The sequence below is a fragment of the Mycteria americana genome, chromosome 5 (genome assembly GCF_035582795.1).
Source record: "Mycteria americana isolate JAX WOST 10 ecotype Jacksonville Zoo and Gardens chromosome 5, USCA_MyAme_1.0, whole genome shotgun sequence".
In the NCBI taxonomy this organism is placed as follows: Eukaryota; Metazoa; Chordata; class Aves; order Ciconiiformes; family Ciconiidae; genus Mycteria; species Mycteria americana.
In genome coordinates, this window is record NC_134369.1 from 422,825 (window position 1) to 448,414 (window position 25,590).

A 25,590-nucleotide genomic window follows, 5' to 3' on the forward strand; every position below is an offset into this window, starting at 1 on the left:
CGGGGGCTGAAGTGTCAGGGAACTTCAGGCGGACGTGGGAAGGCCTCGTCCTGCTTCCCGGTACCCTCCGGCCTCGGGGCTGCGTAAGGCCAGGCCTTACCGGTGTCAGAAGTGCGGGTGCCTGTACCCCTGGCGTGGCCCCCCGCAACCCGGGGGGACCTGCTGATACCCCCGCCCTCCCCGGCACCGCGAATCCATGCGAGTCAGGTGGGATTTGGTTTCAGCTCGAGCCCCGGGCAGGAGGGCAGAGCTGGGTGGGGGCTGCAGGGTCCCAGCACCCCCCGAGGTCTGGGGGAGGAGAAGGGGAGCCCTGGGTGTTGCTGACGTGAGCTTGGATCCTATAGGTGACAGCAAGCCCTAAAGGTGAGTCTAAGAGGGATTCCTACAGGGGTGAGCTGGTCCTATAGGGGTGAGTCCAGCGGGTGAGAGCAGGCCCTATAGGGTGGGTTTCCTATTGGGATGTGCCGGTTATACAGGAGTGAGTACAGCATTTCCTATAGGTGACAGCACATTTCCCAGAGGTGAGAGGAGGTCCTATAGGAGTGAGTCAGCAGGGTCTCTTACAGGTGACAGCAAGTCCCTTAGAAGTCTGTCAGGGTTTCCCATAGGTGACAGCAGGGCCCGGGGGAGGGCCCATCAGGGTTTCCCATAGGTGGCAGCAGGCCTCGCCAGGATCAGCGCTGCTGCAGGTGACAGCACGCTCTACAGGGCCAAGCCGGCAAGGTTTCCCACCGCAGGCGGCCCGGCGGTACCTGCTCTCGGCGAGCTCGGCCTCCCGCTCCTCCCGCAGCAGCTCCAGGTGCCGCTCCGCCGCCTCCGCCGCCATGGCCGCGCCCCCTCGCCCGGCCGAGCACTTCCGCTTCCGGGGCGGGGGTCGGGGTCACCGCGATGGCGGCGGCGGTGGTGGCGGCCCGGCGACGGGCGGCAGGTGAGGTGGGACGGGACGGGACGGGACGGCACGGCACGGCGCGGCGCGGCCCGAGCTCCGCTCCGGCCGGGGGAGGGAAGGAGGGAGGCGGCGGGGCAGGGTCTCCACCGCCGGCAGTTTGAACGGCGCGGCCCGGCCCCTCCGCGGCCTCCCCGTGGGGCCGGACCCTTCGCGGGCCCAGCGAGCCCCCGCGGCCTCCCCAGGCAGGGCAGGTGCTCCCGCCCCCCGCCGGCTCGCGGCCCTGGTTTATCCACGCCACGTACCCGGTGGGTGAGCCCCGGCGCTGTCCCCGTGGGGGAAGGCTGCGGGGTGAAGGGGGCCCAGAGGAGCGAGGTGGGTCTTTGCCAGCATCGGCCTCGGAGCGGGCAGCGGGCCGGGGCGGCGGCCGGTGACAAAAAGGAGAATCAAACTTAGAGGTTACAGGCTCTTTTCTAGCCTGGTATGAACCTGTCAGCAACACCCAGGGACGGGGGGGTGTAGGGACTCCATCAGCCTCTTCCCTCGCTCGCGGGGTGGGAAGCTGGCAGGGTGTTGTGCTGGGAGCGGACTGGCGGTCTGGGGGGCCCTGGCTTCACATCTGGGTTTGGTTTCTGTGTCGGGTGAGCGTAGCCTTGGTGAGCTGCAGCTTCTGCAAGTGAGGTGGTTAAGTACGTTTGGCTTTAAGAAGTCTTTCCAGTCCCTTGTATTGGTCATGTGTCGTGGTTTAATCCCAGACAGCAACTCAGCCCCCTCCCAGCCGCTCGCTCACTCCCCCCCCCAGTGCGATGGGGGAGAGAATCAAAAGAGTAAAAGTGAGAAAACTCATGGGTTGAGATAAAGACAGTTTAATAGGGAAAGCAACAGCTGCGCACACAGGCAAAGCAGCACAAGGCATTCCTTCACTCCTTCCCGGGGCAGGCAGGCGTTCAGCCGTCCCCAGGACAGCAGGGCTCCAGCACACGTAACGGTGGCTGGGGAAGACAAACGCCATCGCTCCCGACGTCCCCCCTTCCTCCTCCTTCCCCAGCTCTACACGCTGAGCCTGACCCCGTACGGTGCGGGATGTCCCTTTGGGCAGTTTGGATCAACTGTCCTGGCTGTGCCCCCTCCCAGCTTCTTCTGCACCCGGCAGAGCAGGGGAAGCTGAAAAGTCCTTGACCAGTGCAGCAACAACTAAAACATCCCTGTGTTATCACCACTGTTTTCCACAAATCCAAAACGCGGCCCCACACCAGCCACTATAAAGAAAATTAACGCTATCCCAGCTGTAACCAGGACATCATGCTTTGGCTGGTGGGTGAAAAAGATAATGTTCCTGCAAAGAAGCTGTGCATGGGCCGTCTTCTAATTAACCAAATTGTTCCAGAAAGTGTATTGTTATCCCTGAGATAACACGGGGATAAATCCCTGAGCATGTGTCTTTAGGCCTTCATCTCTTTCTGCTGATTAACAGTGTGTGCGGGCCCAGCTCCTTTCCAAAAAATGCTGAACCTACACTCAAAGTGTAATTTAAGTTGTAGTAAACCACTCATTCTTTGAATATTTGTGTATTGAAATGGTAACACAGTCTCACTACTTCAGTGAACGTTACCTCATGTGTATGTTGCTCTGAAAAGCATGAATACGTTTTTCGAATTCCCATATTCCGTTGTCGTTACGTGTTTAGCTACGTAGCTCCTCCACTCGTCTAGAAGGAAAGGGCATGTTTGGGATGGTGAAAATCCAGACAGAGGAGTGTTAAAACCAAGTCTGCTGAACCTGCCCCGCTCTTCCAGTTCCCTGGAAGTGTTTCACTTGGCATCGCGGTGACTGCTTGGGAGCTACAGGGCCAGTGAACTACTGGCAACGCGCCTTGTCTTCCTCCTCTCTTTTCGGAGTGGAAACTTTGTAAGGCTTAGTAGAAGTTGCTGAGAATCACCTGGTAAATGTTGTGTAATAGCTGCCCTCCCCTTTTTGGAGGGCCCAGAGGGCTGGAAAGGATCCTTCTAGCAGCATCAGTTAGTGCTCAGAATTAAGAGAGCGCACCACAGTGTTCTTCAGACCACCCGTTCCTCTTCTCTGCCTTCCGGTCACATTGTTTTCCAAAAGAGGTGGGATGCTCTGAGTGTATCCATATTAAATTGTTGTGTCTAGCTGGAAGAGTCACTTGACATAAGTCTGGCAGTGTCACTCGACATAAGTGTGTTTGCAGTGGGAGGCCTTTCTTGTGCTCTCTTGCAACGCTGCACACAACTGATGGGTCCTTTCTCTTATCGTGTATCTTGTTTTCCTTCCCCCTTTATCTTTGCCTGTCCTGATACAACTGAACAAAGCTTTTATAGGCAGAAAAATGGTACCACAAAGCTGACCAGCGCTGCGACACTTCAGCATTGCTGTAATGCTGCCTCACCAGGGACTAAAAGCCCAGCAGTTGCTGCTTATTTTTCATTCTTTCTCCCCTCTCTCCCTTTTAGCCTTCTTGCTTTCATCTGCGGTTCGGCACCAGAGTTCCCAGAGCACGTCACCGCAGCAAAGGTAATGTTAAATGACTTTCTGCTTTGCTTTTTGCACCTTGAAATGCTGACCTTCCTTGGTGGGGGTGGGGAGGGCACTTTGTTTTTCCTTTGGAAAGGAGGGTTGTCTGACCCCTTTGTCAGTCTGTCGCTTCCCAATAAGTTTTGGACTCTCTGCCTATCTTCAGTCACCTTTGCCAGAAGGATGCTGCCATTGATTTGTGAAATTAAGCAGCAGAGTCTAGAGACAGATAATTAGATCCTCCGCTGAGAAAAGGGCCGCAGTGTGGGCTCAGCCTGTAGTAGACAGCAGAGAAGCCACTCAAGTCAGGACATTGCAAACTCCTCAGCTGCAGAAGGGCTTCAGCTGACGCTCCTCTTTTTAGGTACAGGTAGCGTACTCCTCAGGCAAGGTTCGTGTCCTGCCTGGAGTCTCCGATACCTGATAAATACTGAGCTTGCACTGCAGTCTTCATAAAATGTGATTAACAGCCCAAGCACTACGGGACACCAAGCCAGGAAACTTCAGGCTTCATTTGTTTCCGCACTTTGAGAGCTGCTTGTTTGTGTCTTTATTTTGTTTCCTCTGCTGGGATCCCACACAGAGGTACCTGGACAGAGCTGCAGGCTGTGCTGCTGCTTGCCTTAACCAGGAGGGGACACTGCAGAAGTGGAGAACTCCTGTGAGCAGCATCGGGGAAAAACGGCAAGATTCGCTCGTTCCCTCTGCACTGCTGAAGGGTGCAGGGGGGTGGCCTCTTCCCGCTGGTCCTCAAGCGTGTGGGAACACAGTTGGGATCTCTGCCTCTGTGACACAGTGCCCAACGTTATTACTAAGCCCCGCAACAGACCCAGGAAGCCTTGGTGCTTGTGGTGATATACTTGCTTGCAAGTGCTTTGAGTTTCTGTTAAATTAAAGCCCTTTGAGAGGCGTTGCTGGGCATTATGGAGTAAACGGATGGAACGCAACTGCTGGTGTGTTAATTTTGCCTTCTTTCACTAGCATCTAATGTTTTTTCCTGAATATTTTATGCAGTTTGCGCATCCTGTGTTATTTATAGAAAGTGTGGATCTCAGCACGTGGGAAATTCTGAACTTCCCATTCGTGATGGAGACAGTAGTTACTGAGCAGCACCTTTCTCTTCAGATTTCAGAAACCGATACCTTTCTGGTCATCTCATCGAGATCCAGGGTGAATCTCCCTCCTCTTTAAATCTAAGATTGTCTTTGTGGTATCGTAGACTCTTGCTTAATAAAGAACTATAATCTCACGCCTTTCGGTCGTGTGTCTCTTTCTGAGCAAAGGCATTTGGCACCTCTCAGGATGGTCTCTGAATGCTGCAGGATGGGTCTTGTGCCTCCTTTCCCTGCCCCCTGAAGTGTGCACCGCAGTTCTGATGAAAATACTGTCCCTGGTTAGAGTGGTGCTTTTCTCTCCAGTTCTTGGGGAACAAATCAATCGTTTTTGTAACTGGTTCTTATGCAGAGATGTAAACAGCTGCCTCTGGTCCTCCTTGTTGTTGCTCCTTGTCCTAGAGATCTTGAAGAACAGCTAATTATAAGCAAGTGCCATTTGCATTTTTTCCGCTCAAACTCACACTGTGAGTTTCGTGTAGTGTTTCATTTTTGAATTAACACCCTGTGGCCCATTTGAGCAGCATTAATTGTTGTTCAGCTGTGACGTTTTAAACAGGGTTCTCGTGATTTAGTGCTGTCTGCGCCGCTGTCAGGAAAGGCAGCGCGTGCGTGCCAATACCTGCGGTACTGACTGTACAGGGCTTGAGGCAGTCAGGAATTAGTTCAGTTGGGAGGCAGAGAATCCCTCCCAGTGATAATCTTGAGAAAAGCAGAAGGAATCCACCATGACAGCTAAAGAGAACACGTTGCTGGCTGCTAGCTGAAATGCCCCTGGCAGTTTTCAGTCTTTTGTTCTGTATCCATACTGTAGCCTGCTTGTCTTCAGGCCCCCCGTTTATTCACTAAACTGAAGGTGTCGTGTTGTGCCAGCCATATACCATTTTCAGTAAGTAAGAGAGCAACATCTAAGTGTAGAAGGTAGAGCAGGCTTCAGGTAAGATGTCTTCTGCACAGAATTTGGCATTCAGGTGCTGGTGCACTTTGAGCTGGGGTTGCTCCCGTGATTGTATCAGTGCTGAATGATCCTGAAGGGACGCATCTGTGATGCTCAGGAGTCTCCCAGGCTGGTCACCAGGAAGGTCTTCAGGGACTGATGCAATGTCTTGAAATGGAGAGGCTCTTGTCCCAGCAGTACAGTTGCAGAGTGTTTGAAAAGAGATTTTATTAAAGCGATTCTCTATCACAACAGCAGAAGCTACCCTTCCAAGAAGAATAAGAATATAATTTGCACCTTTTAGCAAAATATCTTGGTGCTCAAAGTCATCATGAGGAAGGGTGCTTGTGCTTGGCTGGATGGACATGGGACAGTGCATGCTCCTGCTCCCTTCTGTGGTCAACCTGCACCAAGATAGGCATGGGTCTGAGAAGCCTTGTTAGGTGCCTCTGCTAGTCGCTCCCCACTGTGGTATTGTTGGTTGTAGACAGACATGGTTGTGGCACAGAAGAGGCTTTGGGGCTAAATGTTTGTTATATTAAATGCTGAATCGCACTGGGGGTGGGAGAAGCTGTTATTGCCATTCAGGGAATGCAGCTGTAAGTGACAAAAGAAGAGCAGCCTCGTAAGTCGCCTGTAAAGAACCCAGCTGTGGTCTTAAGGCCCTCTCTAAACTATCTATTTAACAGAGAAGAGCTTCAAAAAATAGAGGAAAAAAGGATGCGTGTGAGTCATTCATGTGCAGCGCTCGAGGCTTGTTTAAGAACGCTCATTAGCCCTTCTTCCCCGTCAAAGGCACGTTGTCTCCTCCCAGATGCTCCCTGCTATCGGATGACTTCAGAGCTTTGTACTTGGTGCTGAAGTGGGTTGAGGAGCCTGAACGCGTTCAGCCTCTCAACTGTGGTGGAGGTAACTTGTATCTGTACCTAGAAAAGCTTAACAAGAGCCTTTTAGATAAAACTTGGGTGTAAGCAAGGCTTAAGGTAGGTCTGTTTCCATTGGAGTTGGTGACAAAATTCCAGACTGTAAAAACAAGGCGGTGGAAAGTCACCGGTGGTCGCTGAGCTTGATCACCACTAGCACATCCAGCTGCAGATCTCAACATCAGGAACAAGTGATAACCTCGCCTGGGTGAATTCTCAGTTAATTTTCAGTCTGTTTCTTTCTGCACTTTTCTTTTGTTCAAACTATTTCAAATAACATTCTGAAGTGAGAAGTAAAAAGAAAAAAAAAAAAGAGAAAAAGGGAAGAAAAAAATTCCATTCCCCGTACTGAATTTTAGGATAGGATGGTAGTAAAGCAAACCAACCACTGAGGCATTTATCCTTTTCTTTAAGCTTGCTGCAATTCATGGTGGGCCTAAATGCCCTTAAACACTGGGAGCAGCGACTATGTTTGGTAGAGCATTTGCAGGTTGAACTCAGAAATGAGGCCAAGCGTTTTCTGCATGGTTTTGAACAGCCTTCTGATATGGGCTGCAGCTTCAGCACTCTTGCGGCATTTCTTGTCCTACTGGAGTGCTTTTGCCAGGAGGAAGGTCTGGGGACTTTGCCATACCCAGTGTCCTCCATTGGATTAAGTCCTAGGGAGGTAACATGGCTTTTGCCTTGCCTGCCACCCTCTGTCCATAACACTTAAGAAAACCTCACCTTGCTCGTGAGCTGCTACAAAGTGAAACGTGATGTGTGGGAAATTGCCTTCTGGCCCAAGTGGGCTTTGGGTCGAGTCTTTCATCCTGACAAATCATTAAGTCTCCTGTACAACTTCTGCTCCCCCAGTGGAAAACCACTTTCTACTCCATCTCCAGCTTCTTTTACCTTTTTTTCCTCACTTCATGTTTTACATCTCTTGACAATACCTGTTTGCTACAAGTGAATCTTACCTTATCATTCACAGACTTGTTGCCAAAACATCTCTGACTTCACCGCCGTGGCCTGAAGTGAAGCTTCCAGATCCGGTAGAAGAAGCAAAGTATCATGCAGGTAAAGGTCTCAGGTCTCCAAGTGAAGACTAGCGCTCCAGTATTGCCATTGGTGGCCTGATTTGAGCATAAATAAGTGTCTTCAATGACTGGAGCTAGTTTTTGTTCTTTGCATTTTTGTCTCATTTCTGGCATGCGTTAGTGTCGCTGGACTTGTGCTCCAGCTGCTGGTATTGGAGATTTGGGTAGAATATGAGGTCTCCTTGGTTTATGACAGCGTGACAGCTTGTAACGCTCCCAGAGGAATCTTACCTGATGTGATGTATTGCTTTCTAAAGCATGAAACAAGCCTTTTGGACAGGAGAAAACAATTATTTTTCTTTTAATGGATAAATCAAAAAGCCAAAGCCAGAATAAGCAGTTGGATGGTGGGCACATCAGAGAGCTGGTGTATTTTAGTGCATAAAACAGAACACTAGAGCCAGCATAAGCAGTTGGATGGTGGGCACATGACAGAGCTGCAGAGGGGTGACATAAGGCAATGAGCAGCTGGGAAGTGATGTTAGGGAACACATTCTTGTCCCCACATCTAGTCGGGACTGCTGAACGCAGCCAGTGGTCCTCCTGAAAGGAGCACGTGGACCGTGCAGTGGTCAGCCTCACAAGTCAGCGAGTGAAGTGCCCGTAGCTGTTTAGTAACCATCCTCATTGTTCAGCCTTACTAGAACATGTCAGTCTCCCACTTGTAACCAGACACAGGTTCGCCTGGCAGGTGGGGATGTGAAAATCAAATACAGAGAAGGCATATGTGTCTAGCCTCGTATTGCCCAGGTGGGACCGTTGTCATCCAGACCCTGCTAGGGATGGTGGTGGGGAAGCCAACACACGTACAGGGTGTTTCTCAGAACTAGGCAGTAATGAGCCCCAGCAGGTGAATTTCTTTTACAGTTGCTGTGATGGTGGCAATTAGCAGTTGGGTGCTTCATGCAGGCAAGGAGCTCTTGTGTTTATTACCAGGCAGTCTTGCTGTCTTGTTGCATTAGCCTCTGGGAGATCTATGAAAGGCACCTGACTTCTCTGCTTTAGATGGGAGAGACCCAGGAAGTAAAGGAGAGTTCTTTTACAAGGAGAGCGTGAGAGGAGAGCAGCTGAGTTGTGTCCACCTTTTTGCAGATAGTCTCCTATCATCTGGCTGCAGTGCATTAATAACTGTGTGAGCGATGTGCTTTGGAGAAAGCCTCCTGCTCCAGGCCTCCTCTCTGGCTGTTTTTCACCCTGCTTTTTATCTCCTTTGCGCTCCTGGGACTGCTCAAGTGGCAGATGAGCGTTCTGTCCCTGAGCATGATTTGACCCAGTAGTGAACCATAAACTGCTCAGTTTGATTTGCTGAAGCCCTGTGGTGAGCAGGGTCCCATGTTCCCCGACTGATTCACATGGGATCCTGGGGGCCGCTGTGATTTCCATGCCTCGTAACCTCCTACGGTTTATGAGCTTGCATCATTATCCCCTGGCTGTGCTTATCCAAAGCAAACAACAGCGAGAGCATTTGAATTCTGCCTTCTGTTTTCCTGCTGGCTATGGAAACAGCCATCGATATTTTAGGAAGGGTCACTCCACATGGTGCTGAGATACAAGCCGTACTAACAATCAAATGGTAACATCACTTGATGTTTCCTGTCACTAGAGGTGTTTACAAGAGTTATCAACAACTTCAGAGCCCAAATACAGTGAAGAAAATGTACCTTTTTTTGGTTACAAAAATATGAGAAAGCCCCCTGGGTAGAAAGTTGAAATTTGACAAGGAAATAACCCTTGTTAGAGCATGACTCTGTATGGTTTTTGCTAAGAGAAAATTGTAGGCCATCATTTTGAAATTTGGTTTTGACATGTTGACCACAGGACTACTGATATACTTAGATCAGCAGTTTAGAGCTGGAAGAAATTTATTGTACCTGTTGTGCTGTTGAGGGTATAACAAAGAGAAGGGGGTTGCATTTTCTCTCTGGACTTTTTGTAGTGGACCACTGTGAATCAGAGAAAAGAGTACACAATGGATTTTTCTTCTGGGACGTCAATTCCAGCAACCCAGAAGCTAAACTCTTCACTGTAGTGGGAACTGCAGCAACTACTGCCTTGCAAATAATTTCTGCTCTTACCTCTACCTTTAATAGTTTGCATCTGCTGGGTTGAATCTTGGACACTTTCAGAGTGTTCCTGTAAGGGCTGGGTTTGGTTTGACCAGCTGCTAAATTCTTCTCTGTCCCAAATGGATGTTGTTTTGTTTACATTTCGAGAAAAAATGATTCAGCCACTTTTGAGGACAATGAAGAAAATCTATTTTTCCAGTTACAGAAAAGTTGCTCTTTTTCTGAACAGCTCAAGAGGGTGGAAAGCTGCTATTTGGCAGTGGAATGGGACTCATTAAGCAATACCTTTTGATGTTCCCATAAAAATTGGTTTTGGCTTCACTGCACAGGAAGCTGATCACAGAAAATGGAGTTTGTTCATGTGCAGGACCTCAGCCCTGGGATTTGTACTGCTCCTGGCACCTGCTCTGCGTGCGTGTGCATATGGGAAGAGATTTTCTGGAAAAGAGTGAGGGAAGGGTCTCTCTTGTCTTTGCAGGTACAAGTTCTCAGGCCAGGCTTTGTTAGTATGCTGGAGCCCTTTTTCCTGTGTACTTTGCCAAACTCTCCCTGATGTTCCTGCGTGCCTTACACAGTATTCGGTCCTGGGCCTCCTGCATAATACCTGGAAATTGAGGGGAGCTCCCCTCCAAATGTAGGATGCATGGACAAGCGCTCTTTTCTGGAACGCTTTATATCTGAGTACAGTGCATTTTAGGATGCCTAAGAAACAGGCTGAGAAGTCAACTCTTAGATTAGCTGCACAGTATATATATATATTAGGTGTTTACTTATGCACGGGTTTGCCGGCAACTAAAATACAAACAGGTCATTAGGTTTATGAAAAGGAGGCTCACACCCCTTAGGAAACAACATTGCTGTTGATCCTTGCTTAAAGATTCCCAGAAGAGAAGAGTTTTGGTGGGAGAGCTGTGTGGCTGAATTAGTTTTGAACAGCTCTTCACACCTTGCTGGGTTTTCTACACTGATTCCTTCCCTGCTGTTTGCCAACAGAAGTGGTACAAAAGGTGAACGAGATGATCGCAACGGGGCAGTACGGAAGGCTCTTTGCTGTGGTCCACTTTGCCAGCAAGCAGTGGAAAATAACCAGTGAAGACTTGATTATGATGGACAACGTACTGGAGGCTGAATGTGGAGACCGAATCCGGATGGAAAAGGTGACGTGCCATGCTTCCACAGTGCCTGTGATGCCATGCTGCATATGCGGCCAGAGCAAATGGCCTGCGAACGTTCCTTGAGGCAAAACCCATAACCAGGTTTTAAAAACAGGTCCTGAAGAGCTCCTGTCGGCTCTCCCGTTCTCACTCCAGCTCTTTGCTTTGCCTTAGTTTTGTTCCGGTTTCAGTTACTCTGTTAGTGATAATATTATTCTGATTTCTGTTGAACAGGGTTGGAATGAGTCATGCCAGGCTCTGTCAGGAGACAGATTTTTGTTGAACTAACTTCATCCAAAAAAAGAAAATTACAGTTGTTGTTTCTAGAGACAGCAGCTAAAGACTGTGTTTACCTTGAGACTCCAACACCCAAAATACTTGCAGTACTCCCAGAGTGACTGTCACTGCTCAGTGCTGTGCGAGATCCTTATCACGCTGAGTGTGTTGGGTGGAGGGAGAGGAATGGTACATATAGGGGAGAATTGCCAAGATGCAATTCAATATCTTTATCCTTAGCCTTCGTTAACTAGCAGGAACTTGTAGAGGCTCATTAATCCAAACCTTAATTGAAAGATTATGAAGTGGGATTCTGTTGGCTTAATGTTAGAGCCAAGCAAGCAGTTAAGGAGAGCCGGGCAGTTTTTCTACTCATCCATTGCTTTGAAGTCCAGTTTTGAGGCAGCTTTTTAGGCACACCTTCAGCTGTGGCCTGCATCCTTGTATACAACAGGGAGAGGAGTGATTTGCATGGAGTAGCCAGCTAGGAATGCAAAGGTCTAGATGGGAGTGAAGAAGGTGAAGAACTTGCCTAACCACCATAACCCTTTGGGGATTTCACTGGCAAGTATCTGCCTAAACAAAAGTCAGAACATCTCATGACCGTTTCTATGTTGCTTTTAACTGCTGCCATAGGATTAGTGTGGGGAAGGAGGCAGTCTGTAAGAAATGCTGCCTCTTCTCACGCTATCCTCTCTCTTATCCTGCCCGGTCCTCTAGATAGGCAGGTGGTTGAAATGCCCTGAAACAAGAGGGCTAGTCCCTGGGGTGGTGAACCCCCCCGATGTTCATTTCTTTATTGCCCATCTTGAGGCCTCGTGGAGGAGAATGAGGAAAGTGTTTCTCTACTGGGAAACGTAGCAATCGCTATAAAAATCCAATGATTTTAGGAGCTGCCATTCATTCAGATCCCACAAGGTGTATTATTCTTCCCTGTATTGCTTTTCATATCTTTTACAACTGTTGGTGAGCCAGAACAGAAAAGTTCAGTGTGTTCTGATCAACGTGAAAGATACTTCTAAAGTATGTTTTAGTAGGATAAGCTCTCCTGGAAGACTATCTGTTTAATGAATCTGTTTCTTGCCTGTTAGCTGCCTTTCCCCACCATCCCTCTCTAGTACCAGTGTCAGGTTTGAAATGTGTAAAAGCCTATTTTTAACCCGTTTGACTCCTTTATGGTGACTGTAGAATTTGGAAGATACTGTTTGCATTTCCACTGGGACAATGAACCAGTGATACATGCCTGATTTATTTTCCATAGGTTTTGCTGGTTGGTGCTGACGACTTCACGCTTATTGGAAGGCCGCTCCTGGGGTAAGATGTCTCATAAAAGAATTATCTTCAAGACAATTTTTGTACTTAATTGTAGCTTCAGGGCTCCTACAGTCCCTGAAACTGAAGAGAAACCTGGATTTATCAGCACTAGCTTTTTTCCCAGCCCCGTGGCTTTTGAAAGAATCACCAATAAAATAAGCTCATCCGCCTCTGCTGACTCTAACCATTGCCACGGTAGAGCAGCTGGGCCCATTTCTAAGGTAACTGTAGGATATTCACCTCTGTTGGGTGGGATGTTTTTCTCATGGTATAAGCCTTGCACAGACTAGCAGTAAATCTTGTTCTTCGACATCTTTACTCACTTACCCTAATTTCAGTGATAGTCATCTTGGAATAACCCAGAAACCCTTTCCCACCCCTTAATCCCTTAATTTGACTTGGGTTTTTTAACCCATTTCCTTTTGCCCTTGTCTTAACCCAGGGGGCCTTAATCTTAATTTTAGAGTTCCTAATTTTCCCTTCCTCCTAGTCACATAGTCCAGCAATCACAGAAGTGGGGAGAAGGAGTTTACCCCCTTGGCACTATCTCCATCCCAATGCTGTAGGACTTGCTATACAAACTGGCAGAACACCCGATTCTTCAGCCTTTTCTTTATAAAAAGGAAGTGGTGTGCGGACCAGGTGTTATTGCTCAGCTCTTAGCGCTAGCCAGAAGCAAAGTCATGAACTGTTGTTTTCCCCAGGACAAGAGGTTTTAGTGGCAAAAGGTAAGTCAGGATAAGATGGGTTGCAAGTGCTCAAAGTATCTGGGAGCCCTGGCTGCGGTCTGGTTGCGGGCTAAACCCCACGTTTAGGTCTTAGCTTGAACTGCAGCAGCTTTGGCAGAGGATGGTCAGATAAGGAGGAACTTGTACATCTGAGAATTATTTCTTGGTGGCTTGTAGATTCAGGTTAGAAATACCACATGGTTTCAGACTGGTTTCACATCTGAGTGCTTTCTGTGGTACCAGGGGGCTGTTGGTATTTACGAGTTACTTGTAACATGTGTGTACAGTTGATAACATACTTCAGTTGCACGGGTGGTAACTGCCTCGGGTTTCCTGTGTGAGGATTTTGAGGGCTGCCAGTCCTTTTAACAGTACTGCAAATAGATCTGGAATAGCAGATTGTCGGGAGTCTTTGAATTATTGCCAGATATTGCACTTGTGGATGATTTTAGGAAGGGGAATCTCATTATTAGGACTAGAAATGTCATCTTGCAGAAATTCAAGTAAGAGCCCAAGTTCTGCAGACAGGGCGATGTCATGTCAGGCATTTTGGGAGCACCATCCTTCACCTGGTGCTCTCAACTAGTGGCCCTGGGGTGGTTCTTTGCAATTCTCAGTTTATGTGCTGGACTTGGCATGGGGCCTGAGACCCAGGAGCTCTGGGACAGGAAGAAAAACAGCTGTTTGGTTCCTGCAAGTGCTCTAAGTGTGTGGAAGGTGGTGTCAGTTGCTTGAAGCAGACCAAACTGCGCATCTGCCAGTGTTAGCTTGAACTCCGGTAACTTTGGCAGAGGAGGATCAGTGGGAGGAGGAGGAGGCAGCTGACCAGGCAGAATGAAAGGCTGGTGGGGAGGTGCCATCCTCCCTCCGAGCTGTAGGGAAACCTCCCGCGTCCCCAGCTCTCCGATATGGACTGAGGAAAGGAAAGCAGGACCCAGCGTGTCACAGGCAATGTGGATTGCAGTTCTTTCACATAGTTCCCAGTTGTGCCTAAACCACAAACATTTTGGAGGGGAGATAAGAGCTTGGATGTGAAAAAAGCTGGTTTTGTTTTTCTGTTGTTTTAAAAATAAACACATCAGTGAATGCTTGCACCAGTGTCTGGGTAAGACAGTTCATTACAGCTGCACTCCCTGTTCAGACTTGGAGGCGGGTAGGAACTTGTCCTGTTTTGGACAGATGGTCATGTTTTAATTTTCTGTAGGAGTCAGATACCTCCCAAGATGACACTCCTCTAAAGCCTTAAAAAACAACAGTGCAACAAAACATATCTGCGTGGCAGAGGCTATTCTGGGAACTTCTAGCTGGCTTCTGCTCTGGAATCTGTTGGGTTTTGTGTTTGTTCAAGGAACTTGCTGTCTCGTCGATTGGCACAAGGGTATCAAGCAGTATGCAGTTGTACTTTGTTTAGCTGTATAATGCAGAAATTATTGTGCACTTTTAAAGCTGTGATTAGAAGCGAGCATAACCTTGGGCAGGTTTGCTTTTCAGGCCATCAGTTGAGTGCCCTCAGCTGTTTTAGACCTGAGTGAAATGAATGGTGCCTCTATGAGAAAGTTTAACTTATTTCTAGGCAAAGTACAGCTGATGGGGAATTTTTTCCTCTAGAGGAACCTTGCTCTTTCTCCTGCTACCTGCCCATTTTTGCAGTGGCTTCAGTGGAAATGACAGAGGGTCTTGGACCTGTTCTTTTCCCAGACAGCCAGCCTGGGCTTCAGTTACCTTCTGCAGGGAGCGAGCGAGCTTGTCAGTTGAATTATTACCTCTAAGAGTTATGATCCTTTAGGGTTGTAGGTTGCCTGGATCTTTTTCACTGCTTAATGACAATAGCTTTCAGCCCAACTTAGATCTATGAGATTTCAGTGTGAATTTTTCTTGCCTCCTGCAAAAATCTGATAGATGTGCTTTGTCATGAAACATTTTGCTGCTGAAAGCAGAAGGCCTGACTGTCTATGTCAGCTTCTGGGAAATGTGTGACCCCCTTTTTATGGACATTCCAGTCATACCTAAAACATTTGATACATTCTTTTTTTTTCTTGGGCTCTATTTTGCTGAGAATTTTTCTGTTCGTATGCACTTCACCAGCAAGTTGGCTTCTGCTGTGCTTCAGCCTTCCAACCAGCAGGTCCTAGTGCTTTGTCCAACAGAGAAGGACTCACCAGGGCCCGTTGGCCTTGAACTTTGACTTGCAGAGTGAAGCCACGCTTGGATACTCATTTGTCTCAACAATACCCTTAAAGATTTGCTTGAAAGCATGTCAACATCTATGAGCAATGTGGGGGGAACACTTGTCTACAGATCTGTGTCAGTGTTTCTCCTTTTGGCTGGGTACTACTTAAGGCCTGGGGTAGCTAGCATGGTCCAGTGGCGAGAGCTATATCAGGGATAGCTTGGCTGTGCTACTGCAAACACTGGCTCTCCTGAGAGCAGCACAGAGATTTCAGTGACTGGGTCACTTTATCTGGCCTGGCCGCTTTCCAGTTTTCCCATGTGATCGCCATTAGTGAGTTTCTTACGTGCCTTTACAGTCCAAGCCTGTGAGAAGTCAGTGGGAGTTTAGCTTTCCCTTTGCCTTCAGTGGGCAGGAATTAGACCCAGCAAGTATAGCTCCCTAATTATAGCGGTAAAACACGGCCAGCCCTTGGAGTGCAGTTCATGTTTTGGTTTCTTTCCTAGCGTTGCAAAGCTTGCTGTGTATTTCAGTAGTGCTGTTGGGTCCTGTCACTGGGCTGAATCTGGATAACATCCTTTAGCTGGGATGCCGGGGTCACCCAGTGGTCTCTTAAAATCTAGATTATTTTACGTCTATTTTCTTCTGGGCTAGTCACTAAATGCAGATACATCAGTTTTCTCCCTTGGCTGTCCTTCCCTCCTCCCTCAAGGATTAATCTCTGATATATATTACACCCCAGAGAGTAAATGTTAAGAGAGATGGTAAATGTCTCAAAGCCTTTGGCCTCCTAGTGACCTTGCTGAACAGTTAGGCTAGATGGGCTTCCCCCTTCTACCCCCCTTAAGTGCAGACAGAGTCGTTTGTCAGGAAAATGTTCTTTAAATGCCTTCCGGTGGCAAAGTGAGCGTGCTAATGAGTTTTTAATGGTATTCTGCAGCGATGCTGCATGAAAGAGTGTCTCTTCCTCCTCCATTGTGGCTGTTGATTAAAACCATGCTTTCCAAAGCTTTAGTCTGGCTCTTGTCTGGAGGCACTTATCTTCCCGGAGAGGAGTTGTTGTGCAGACAGGTAGCTGGTCCTCCAGTGCATGCTTCAGACCACCTTGTTTTCCAGCTCTGGTGTTTTTCAGATAGCAGCTAGAAAACCCAGCACTCTTTTTCTAACTTCGGTGGGACTTCTTCTCTGAGAGCTCTGCAGAATCCCTGGGTGGGCGGGCGGTGTGTTTGTGTGTGTCGGTAAGGTAATGTGGAGGGATGAATTGCTCTGTGATTTTACTCACCTGTGAAGGAAGTACAGGCTGTATTCTTCTCTTCATCTCCATCCTCTGGGAGGGAGGATGTTTACTTGCTGAGAATTTCTATGTGTAGAAATGATGTCTAGAAATAATTTGAGTCTTTGAGTGGTCTCACCACTCAACCTGAACTCCCCCAGCTGTGGGGCCGGGAGCAGTACATGAAATCCTCTGTGAGTCCCCGTCTTCTCTTCCAATTTGGGGTAAACAAGCAGGAGAGACCAAGAGTGGGAGGCAGAAGAGAGGCATGTGGGAGAAGTGACTTGCTCCAGCAGCCAATTAGCTGTGCTTCCTGCTAGAAACAGTGGGCCAAATCTCTTTTCACTGAGCCTTTGCCAGGTCTTATTCAAGTGAGCAAGGTGAGAAGACTTTCTTCCAGCTGTCTGTGATGCTTTATAGAAGGAGGAAGGACTTCTGTGTTAACCAGCGTAGCACAGGAGAAGGGGCCATGGGTGGGTTTAACCTGTACCATAAGCAAAGCAGGATGCATAAGATCACGTGAACATGCCAGGGGAATTTATCTTACTGTAATCCTACAAGTTCCTGCAGGTTTGGCTTACTACTGCCTCCATAGCTGTTTCTGATCTTATCCCTCACATGACAGAGAGGTACTGCCCTGCAAACTATCACATCACTTAGCTGATCCACGTACAACACCTTGAGGCTTTTGGTTTTGCACCGTGAAGCCAGCAACCTGACAGATTTCCCTCCTTCCACGGTGACTTTGTAGTTCTCGTGGATCTGGGCTCTGTAAGGCAGGATGTGTTATCTGTGTGTTGCTTTTCCCCAGAAACCTGCTCACCGATAGGAGGAGAATGTAAATAATTAAAAAGTGATACTTTTAACATTTATTTTTCAGGAAGGACCTCGTCCGTGTGGAGGCTACTGTGATTGAAAAGACGGAGTCATGGCCAAAAATTAACATGCGCTTTTGGAAGAGGCACAACTATCAAAAGAAGAAAAGTAAGTTGAGAAGAATACAGAGCTTCCTTCCCTGCTCTTTTGTTGCTGGATCCGGGAGGGGGAGGTATCACGACACAAGGGCGGTGCCTGGGGAAGGAGACTCAGTCACCGTATCCCCAGGACCCCTCATGGCACAGCACCTCTTTCCCAGCTCGCTGCCCCAGGAGTGCCCACTGTATTCAGAGCACGGTGACTTAATATCCCCTTGGTCCAGCACCCTTTGTTAGATAGCCTCGCAAAAGACCTTGCTGGAAAAAAATATCCTGGGCAGGAAAGCAATCTTGTTCTCTTTCCAGAGCCTTATGTATTGAATATGTAATCACAGATACCAGCAAGTCTTAACAGTAACCTGTGGCAGGCTTTTTGATTACCATATGACTGCCCTTTCTCAGATACGACTGAGAGAGAGAAAAATTATGACCGTTTTTTTATGGAACGGATGCTAAAACCTTGACCAGCCTGACACAGTCCCACGGGAGCTCTGCCTAGACCTCGTGTTCACGCCATACCAATGGTATGCAGCTGTCCTGCCAGCGTGGCAGCATCTGCCAGCGCACCCTCTCTAGAAACCAGCGCGCCTTGGCATGCCTTAGGCTAGCGTAGCTAAGCCAGCAGGAGCCTTCCAAAAGGTACGCAAGAGTTTTGTGCTGTCATCTGATCTTTTTTTTTTTGCTCTTTTCATTCCTTTTCAGTCATCATGAACCCACAGACTGTCCTTCGGATAAACACCATAGAAATTTTCCCCTGTTTGTCATGATTGATTGATCGAGTGTTGTGTGGCTTAGGTTTATTATTGCTTTAGGCAATTATGGAAATAAAACTGCCTTGTCATTGCAAAGTTCTGGACTTCTTGCTGTTGTCAGAAATGGAAATCTATATGTACTTTCTTTTTAAAAGAACAAAATGAAATATTTTTTTAAACTATTATTTCAGCCTTGATGGTGTTTATTTGTCAGGAGTTTTAAACAACCCAGGTTCCATTGCTAGCTGTCAAGCTGTTTCATGCCAGCTGGGTCTGCCTTTGCCTGCACACCTCTATGTACTTTAGGAATTCACGTTCTCATCTGTGTCTTAAAAATACCTTGGGCTTCACTGGTTGTGGAAGAAGAGGGCCATCTACCTCCCCAGTCCCAGAGGTGAGGCTCTGAGCCTGGAAGGCAGAATCTATGTGTATAATTAGACAATGTAAAGAGCCTGTTGCTGGGCTTAGTTGTTCGTGTCCTTGCAAGCTTCCCTGCCCTGGGACTGTGAGTGCGCTTCAGGCTGGCAGAGAGGCAGGCGTGTTTGGGTGAGCTGACTTGCCCTCTGGAAACACTCATTGCTCTCCACAGACTGCAGTTACATCGCTGTAAATGGGTGAGGTGGTTTTAAGAGTGCTAAGTGTAATTTTGCCCCCTGCCCCTTCTCCTCTCCTGACGAAAGCCCTGCTGCTCTGTTCGTGTAATTCCTGGCATTGTATGGCTTCAGGGAATATCCTGGGGTGCAGTGTGGCCCACAGCAAACACAGGACTGAAGAGAGCAGCGAAACAAGATGACTGCAGGATCCCAAATCTACCCCCAGATCATGTTAAGTGGTGCAAATCCTTCTTAAAGATTAGCAACAGGATATGCAGCTGAGAAATTACCCTCTTAAAGGTGAGCCAGAGAGCCTATTGCAAAGCAATAAATTGTCTGTGTGTATAATACCACTAAATAACGGATACTGGTGGCACAGGAGTGACTTCATGCCTATTTCACAGACTTGGTGCTTGACCTACTGAGTATATGTTCATGTCTAGATCTCAGTATGTTCTCTCCACTTTGTCTGCAAGTCGATCACCGTCACTTAGCAGCATGTGGAAGGCCAGATTCAGCAGGCTTATTCAGCCAAGGTCTGCATGTGTTTCTGGACTGTAATAACAACCAGGAGGAGTTTCCTAGAGCTTTCAGCAGGCTCTCAGGGTAGCTATCAGATTCCCTGCAGCTACCATGAGAAGTGATAAGTGGGCCCTGCTCACCTTGTCTCTTCTCTAGGGAATACCTTGCTTCAAATGAGTCGGGAGGAAAGTCCGCATATGGGCGTCCTTATGTGCCCCCACTGTGACTCCTTCATAGGAGCAAGGTTGCCCGCAACCCTGTACTGAAGGACATGCTAGTTTTGAACATGACTGTATCTGGGTCTTGTCCTGTCTTTCAAATCTCACAAGCCCATATAAACCTTCAGGAGATCACTTTGGGTGCCATAAATGGCAACTTGATGGCTCGGGCTGCATTTCATCTTGCCTGACTTCAGCTAGAGAAAGATCCAGGCATGCTTGGGTTAAGCTAGTTCTCTAGTTGCTGGAGAGAGATGGTCATCTGCAGAGGCTGACTCATCTCTTCCCCTTTAGGATCATCTGGCACGAACAGCCCTTGGGAGATGCTGTTCCTTCTCTACTGACTGTACAAGGAGGTTGGACACCTAGATTTTAAACAGCTAATGCTAATATCAAGGCAGGGACCTTTCTGCGACCGGCTTTGATCGTTGCATCCTTGTTTCCAAGCTCTTACACATGGAAGGCAGTGGGGGGACCTCTCCTCCAAAAATCATCTCCCACCTCTTCCCCCCTCTCCCAAAGGTGGCTCCAGTTCTGCGCTGGGACCACAGCTCCCAGCAGTAGCAGCGAGGCACAACGTGTTGCGGGCTGGCATGAAGGCTGGCGCAGTGACTGCCTTCCAGTTACAGGCTGTTCACGGTCCACGGCGGAAGCAGCGTTGCCAGCTGAAGCAGTTTTACTGGAAACCTCGCAGTCCCTCTGTGTTTCCTAAGGATGTGAGTGCTGGGGCTAAGAAACAGCATGCATGTCTTGGCTGTAAGAGGATGTAGGGGGAATTGTCTGTCCTTCCTGTTTCTGGAGAAACACTTGAAAATAACAAGAGAGACTTCAAGGCTCAGAAATATGGAAGGAAGAGCCCCGTGTTGATTCAAAAGAAAAAGCACGTGCCTTGAGTTGATCTGTAAAACTGGTCCCCCAAAAAAAGCCCTTGGGAAATGTAATTCTAACCCAAGTGGGATACTATATGAAATTAGGGTGGCTTCACAGCATTTTTGGGGGGGGAAAATGCAGGAAGGGAAAATTTAACCAATATCAGGCAGTCATGGGTTTTGTTTTGAAAATCTTATAATATAAAATCAGAGCAAAATATTCAGGTTTTATTGAAATGATGCATTCAGACTGAGGCAAAAGGGGACTATATTTGACATTTTCTCCAGGGGAATTTAAAGAAAAAGCTTTTTGCTGTTCCAGGTGGAAGCAGAAATCCCCAGTTCTTCTCTGGAGCGAAGTTGCAAGTCGCCATTTGGCTTCACGTGTTTGGGGGTGGCCACCTGTGATCCTCTTTCTGGCTGCTCAGTGTGGTTTGCCACACTTAAATAGTTCAAGAGCAGAAATTTCTCAACAAAGCAGGCTTCCCCCCCCCCCCCCCCCCAGCACTGATTCATAGTGGAAATTTATCTGTTAGAACAAAACATCTTGTTGGACAGCACGTCAGATCAGGGTGGAATTTGAGAGATGCTTTGCCCGGAGTCTCTAAAGATTAGGGATCCACGTGGGTTAGACGAGAACCAGGTCTGAGCTCCTGCCATCCAGCACCTCTAAAGCAAAACTGTGGCGTTTGTCCCCCATAATCTCCCCTTGGTGCTGTTTGACTTTCTGTAAGTAAGGATTCGCTGCCCGGAGGGAGGCTCGAGAGCCAGAGTGGAGGGCATCTGTCTGCTCTGAGTCAGACCCGAATTCCAGCGCGTGCTCCCTGCCCGCTGGCCACAAAGCCGCTGGCTGTTCTGGTTTCTCTCTCGTGCTTTCGAAGAATGTCGGTAGGACTCCGCTTCATTCCCCGGCAGAAGGACAACGGGCTTTGCAACGCTGACATTTTTCCACAATAAGGAAGCGTTGTTTTCTCTCCAGCGGGGCAGCTGAGAGGTTTGCTCGGAAAGAGTTGTCGGGAGGTGCCATTGCTTCGCTGCCAGCTCCGCTTTGGCCTCGCATCGCTCTCGTGTCCCCCCGTTTTGAGCATGAATGCCTGGGAGCAGCGGACCGGATTCCTGGCTCTGCTGCTCTCTGCATCCCAGGCGGCCGTGCAGTCCCCCCAGGACCCCCCCTTTCTGTTACCTCTCCGGAGGAGCAAAGGGAGATGTTTAGCCAAGCCCTAATTAAGCGTGTGCCATGGCAGCAAACGGTACGCGCTGCTGCCCGAGAGATCAATGATCTGCTGGCCTGGCTGAATGTCAGCCCAGCCCTGACCTCATCCTTCGCCCTTTTAAGAGCAATGGACCATGGCACCTTAATTCATTTGTGGCTGCGGTGGTTTTTTCCCTCCCCCTCGGATACAGATGCTTTCAAGAGTTGCGTTTGGAGCGAGGTTTCAGTCATTAAAAAGCTAATGCTGTTCTAAACCCTCCAACGGGATGCAACGGTCACGGCTGCTCGGATGCAAAGTCTGCAGCTTCGAGGTGCTCGGATTTGGGTTTCGCATCCTGACAAGATAATCAGAGTGCCTGAAGGGGAAACGGCCCGTGCTGGTCATCCTACAGCATAGCTTTCTGTGGCCTCTCTCCAGAGCTCTGTCCGGACGAGTTTTAAATTACCTACGTGATGGGGTTCCTCTTCCTTCCCTTGGCAAGTTGTTCTGTGTTCTAAAATAAACTTCACAAGCAAAGCCATTTCTCGCAGCGTGAAGGCTTCCCGTTGTGAGGATCCATTATTTGTGCAGCCTAATGAAGCGCGATAGACGTGGTAAGCGTCAGCGTCCTTTCTTCCCAATGGCCATCTTCTGCGGAGAAACAAGAGTGCACGGAACTCTCTCTTTGGGACCCAAGGACCAGCAAGGGATTTAGCAACTTGGTTGTGAGATTTGGGTCTGCTTAACATTCACGCGCTCTACCGTGCCACAAGCTGCAGGCATCTATCCTGTTGAAATGGCAAGGCAGCTTGAAAAGTTCTCAGGACATGTCGTTCAGGCCTCTGGGGTGGAAGGGAAATGCTGTTAATGTGCCCCTTTGGTGTGGTTTTTTTTCCCTGTCAGCTTTGCGAAGGCGTCTTTGAACTCTTACGTGGAGCCAGATTTATTTTCTCAGCATGGTCTGGACACGTTTTGGCTGTGCGTCGAAATACGCTTTAGCGGTTAGAAATCAGCAACAGGCAGAATGTAACACCAGGAAACTGCGGTGGTTTGATTTCTCTTGCACCACAGGTTTTCTTGTCTCTTTTGACCAAAAAAATAGCCCCTTCATTAAGAAGAGAAAGGGAATGCTTTACCACCGGGTCCAGGCTGACACAAAGCACTTACGGAGAAGTCAGGCAGCGGCCAGCAAGCCCGGGTGCGAGCACGCACTGGGGCTAGGTGCCTTTCATCTATTTTCTCCCTCCCTATTTATAGAACATGGGAGAAGTGATGGGGATCCATGTCCTCGCTCCCGCTGCGTCTCTGCCTGGCTGCTAATGCAGCATTCGCACAGCTGAAGCAAAGTCAGGGTTTGATTTCGGGTAAGAACAGAGCGAGTCTGCAAAGCCGCTGAGAAAGGAGAGGGCCCTGAAGTCTGAGAGCACTTTTTAATTGCATGCTGGCTTTGCTATAGCAACCAAAAATATGTTTATTGACAGGGTGGCGTGGCTTCAGTTATATTCTAGGAGAGCATTCCCTGACGGCCCCGTCCGACATTAACTCTCAAGAGGCACGCTAGCAGCGAAGCTTGCCGCATACGGTATTGTCTCAGTAGCAGCAATGTTTGTGCAGTCGTTAATGAGTGACAATTAAATGTGATACGTGAGTTGGAAACATGGGGTCTGAGCCCTTCGAGTGGACGCTCAGGAGATGAGCTAAACGCTGTGGGACCAAAGCTTTGAAGTACCTTGGTCATTTTTGAAAAAGGGGTGCAGGCTCCAAAGTCAGCTTGAAATGGAGTTGGTTTGTGCATAGATCTTCTAGCACCCCACACCTTCAGATCGTCTAATGGAGAGAAAAGGGACTGGCTTTTATTTTATCTTCCTTTTCTACATAAAAACAAACACACCACTTCTCTTTCTTTCAGAAGCAGCAAAGTTCAGGTTTTTTGGGAGCTCTCAAAATAGCCGATGATCCGGCAGGGATTTAGTTTGGACCACCGTATGGGACTCCCATGATCCGAGGCTACAGCCTGAGGTGATTTAGTGGTTTGTCTGCTTTAGGACAACTTCTTATTTCTACGGGATTTTTGTTTGCAGGGACATGATTCATGGGTGCCTTTGGCCTCTTTCCCAGTGCAGACTCCACATCTTTAAAAAACTGCAAGTATGGAATAGCCTGACCACAAATATTTCAACAGAAAACAATATCTACTCCACCTACTTTCATCTGGCTCCGCTGCAGGTGCTTTGTTACGCCGGAGGTGGCTTATTCAGCGATTGCAGATGATAAAGTCGTGTTCCATTGTCATCCAGCTGAAAGGTCCCCAGCAAACGTGGGACCGCGTAGGCACTGGTGCCGAATGCACTTGTGGGAAGACACATGTGGCTTCCCACCATGCCAAGCAGATCTGCGCGTGAGGTGAGTAGGAGTTTCTCCGGGTAGTCCCCAGATGTGCTGTCAGGGATATAAACCCACAGCTCCGGGGCCCAAGCCAACCTTCTCCTAAAGAAGTCAAGGATCTGTTTTTCTGCGTGGTCTCTGGAGCAGTTGGCGTCGGGTTGGAGGGTCACAGCAGTCTGATCCAGCCTGGTCATGGGAGATGGCTTCGAAGGGTGTAGAGCTGTTTTCTCGTAGAGCGGTGCTTTCAGCTCCTCGTCTCGGCAGGAGGCTCTGCAGCAGCGCGTGGTTCTCTGCTGATCCCAGGGCCAGCACTCGCCGGGCTGGAGGGGAGCGTAACACTGAATTGCAGCACTCTTAGGTTTGTTGACTTAAGTCAAGGATGAAAAAGAAACAAATTTACACAAATTCTGGTCTAGGTCAGTCTACTCCTAGCTCTGTTTTTGAGGTAAGTGAAACAACACAGCGTTTTGGAGGGAGAGAAGGAAGTTGGATGCAAGCTGGCCAGAGATGTTTCTCCTTCAGAGCTCTGCCGTGGGCTGTCTGAGCATATCATCACTCTACGCTTGGCTGAATTTAAACGCCACCAAAAAGTTTTGGGCGGACTCTGCTGAATGCTTGTGTTCTGTCCGGAAGGCTGAAGAAGTATAGGAGATGATCTTAATGGAAATACCACCTCTCCCACGCCTCCTCTGTGGGCTCTGCTGCCAGCGCAGCACTCTGTGTTTCAGTAACACTTCTACGTCGCAGAGCTGGTTTGGTGAGAGCTGCCCTTGGATGTGCGGGCAAGTGTCTAGGTATGCCGTTGCGTTCTCCAGCAAGAGCCTTTAGAGGTTTAGAGAAGGAGGTCAGTGAGGGTCAAAGGACAAAAGATCGCTTGTTGCCTAGGGCTCTGTTTCTTGAGCTTGATGGACTTTGTGTAAGGTCACCCCAGAGCTGAAAGATGCCTTCTCCATGCTGAGAGCAGCTACCGTGAATCTCCTGTATGGTTTCTTCTGTGTAGGATAAGGCTGAGCCTTCCCTGCCTTCAGTCCACTTCCGTGAAACCTTGGTGGGCTATGTAATGTCTCTGAAATGCTTAACTGTGCCACGGCTGATCAAAACTAACCAAAGAGCGGACCTGGACGGGCAAAGGAGGACGCCCACTCACTAACTGCTAAGACCAGGCTAAAAGGCTTGTTGAAGGAGTCCCAAAGTCCAGCCCGGGATCTCATCACTTGCGGACATCGTAGCAGGGCCATTTAGATTTTCCTTGAGGGTAGATCTTCCGTCTTTTTCCTTGGCACTGGAAGAAAAAGATGAGACAGCATCATTTTCTCTGCCATTGCTGAGAGGCCTCTCGGTGGAACAGCTCTGCAAGGGGAAGGTTGGGGGTTTGGGGTTTTTTGATGTTCTGAATACGTGCAACTAGAAACAACTCTGTGACTGTCTTTTTTTTGAGGAAGAGGGAGGTGAGCTCCAGTGTCTCAGCTGGGCTCTGCTGGCTTGTTCTCCCTGATGTTCTCATGCTGTTTCAGCTGAAAGTGGCGCTGGGGCTCAGCTTCAGTCCTACCCACGACACGGCGGTGCAACACGAGCTACAAATCCGTCACTGGTCAGAGAGCTGAAGCCGTGACAAATCCAGGACTGGCTCT

General features: G+C 48.6%; 2 protein-coding genes across 3 annotated transcripts in view; one reads left to right on the top strand and one right to left on the bottom strand.

Moving 5' to 3' along the window:
• IGHMBP2 (immunoglobulin mu DNA binding protein 2) overlaps positions 1-887 on the bottom strand; it is a 47,938-nt gene extending 47,051 nt beyond the window's left edge. The window contains exon 1 of the mRNA XM_075501719.1: positions 753-887. Coding sequence (XP_075357834.1) covers positions 753-826 — 74 coding nt within the window. The 5' untranslated portion in view covers positions 827-887. The remainder of the gene's footprint in view (positions 1-752) is intronic.
• Positions 824-19,114, top strand: MRPL21 (mitochondrial ribosomal protein L21). 2 transcript variants are annotated; one of them, XM_075501726.1, is made up of 7 exons: positions 824-928; positions 3,361-3,421; positions 7,367-7,452; positions 10,532-10,695; positions 12,230-12,282; positions 17,334-17,437; positions 18,905-19,114. In XM_075501726.1, the coding sequence occupies exons 1-7, from the start codon at positions 889-891 to the stop codon at positions 18,970-18,972; spliced, it is 576 nt and encodes a 191-aa protein (XP_075357841.1). In that variant the 5' UTR covers positions 824-888; the 3' UTR covers positions 18,973-19,114. The 2 variants fall into 2 exon arrangements, with proteins under 2 accessions (XP_075357841.1, XP_075357842.1); XM_075501727.1 differs by lacking the exon at positions 18,905-19,114 and adding an exon at positions 18,130-18,283.
• The last annotated feature ends 6,476 nt before the right edge of the window (positions 19,115-25,590 follow it).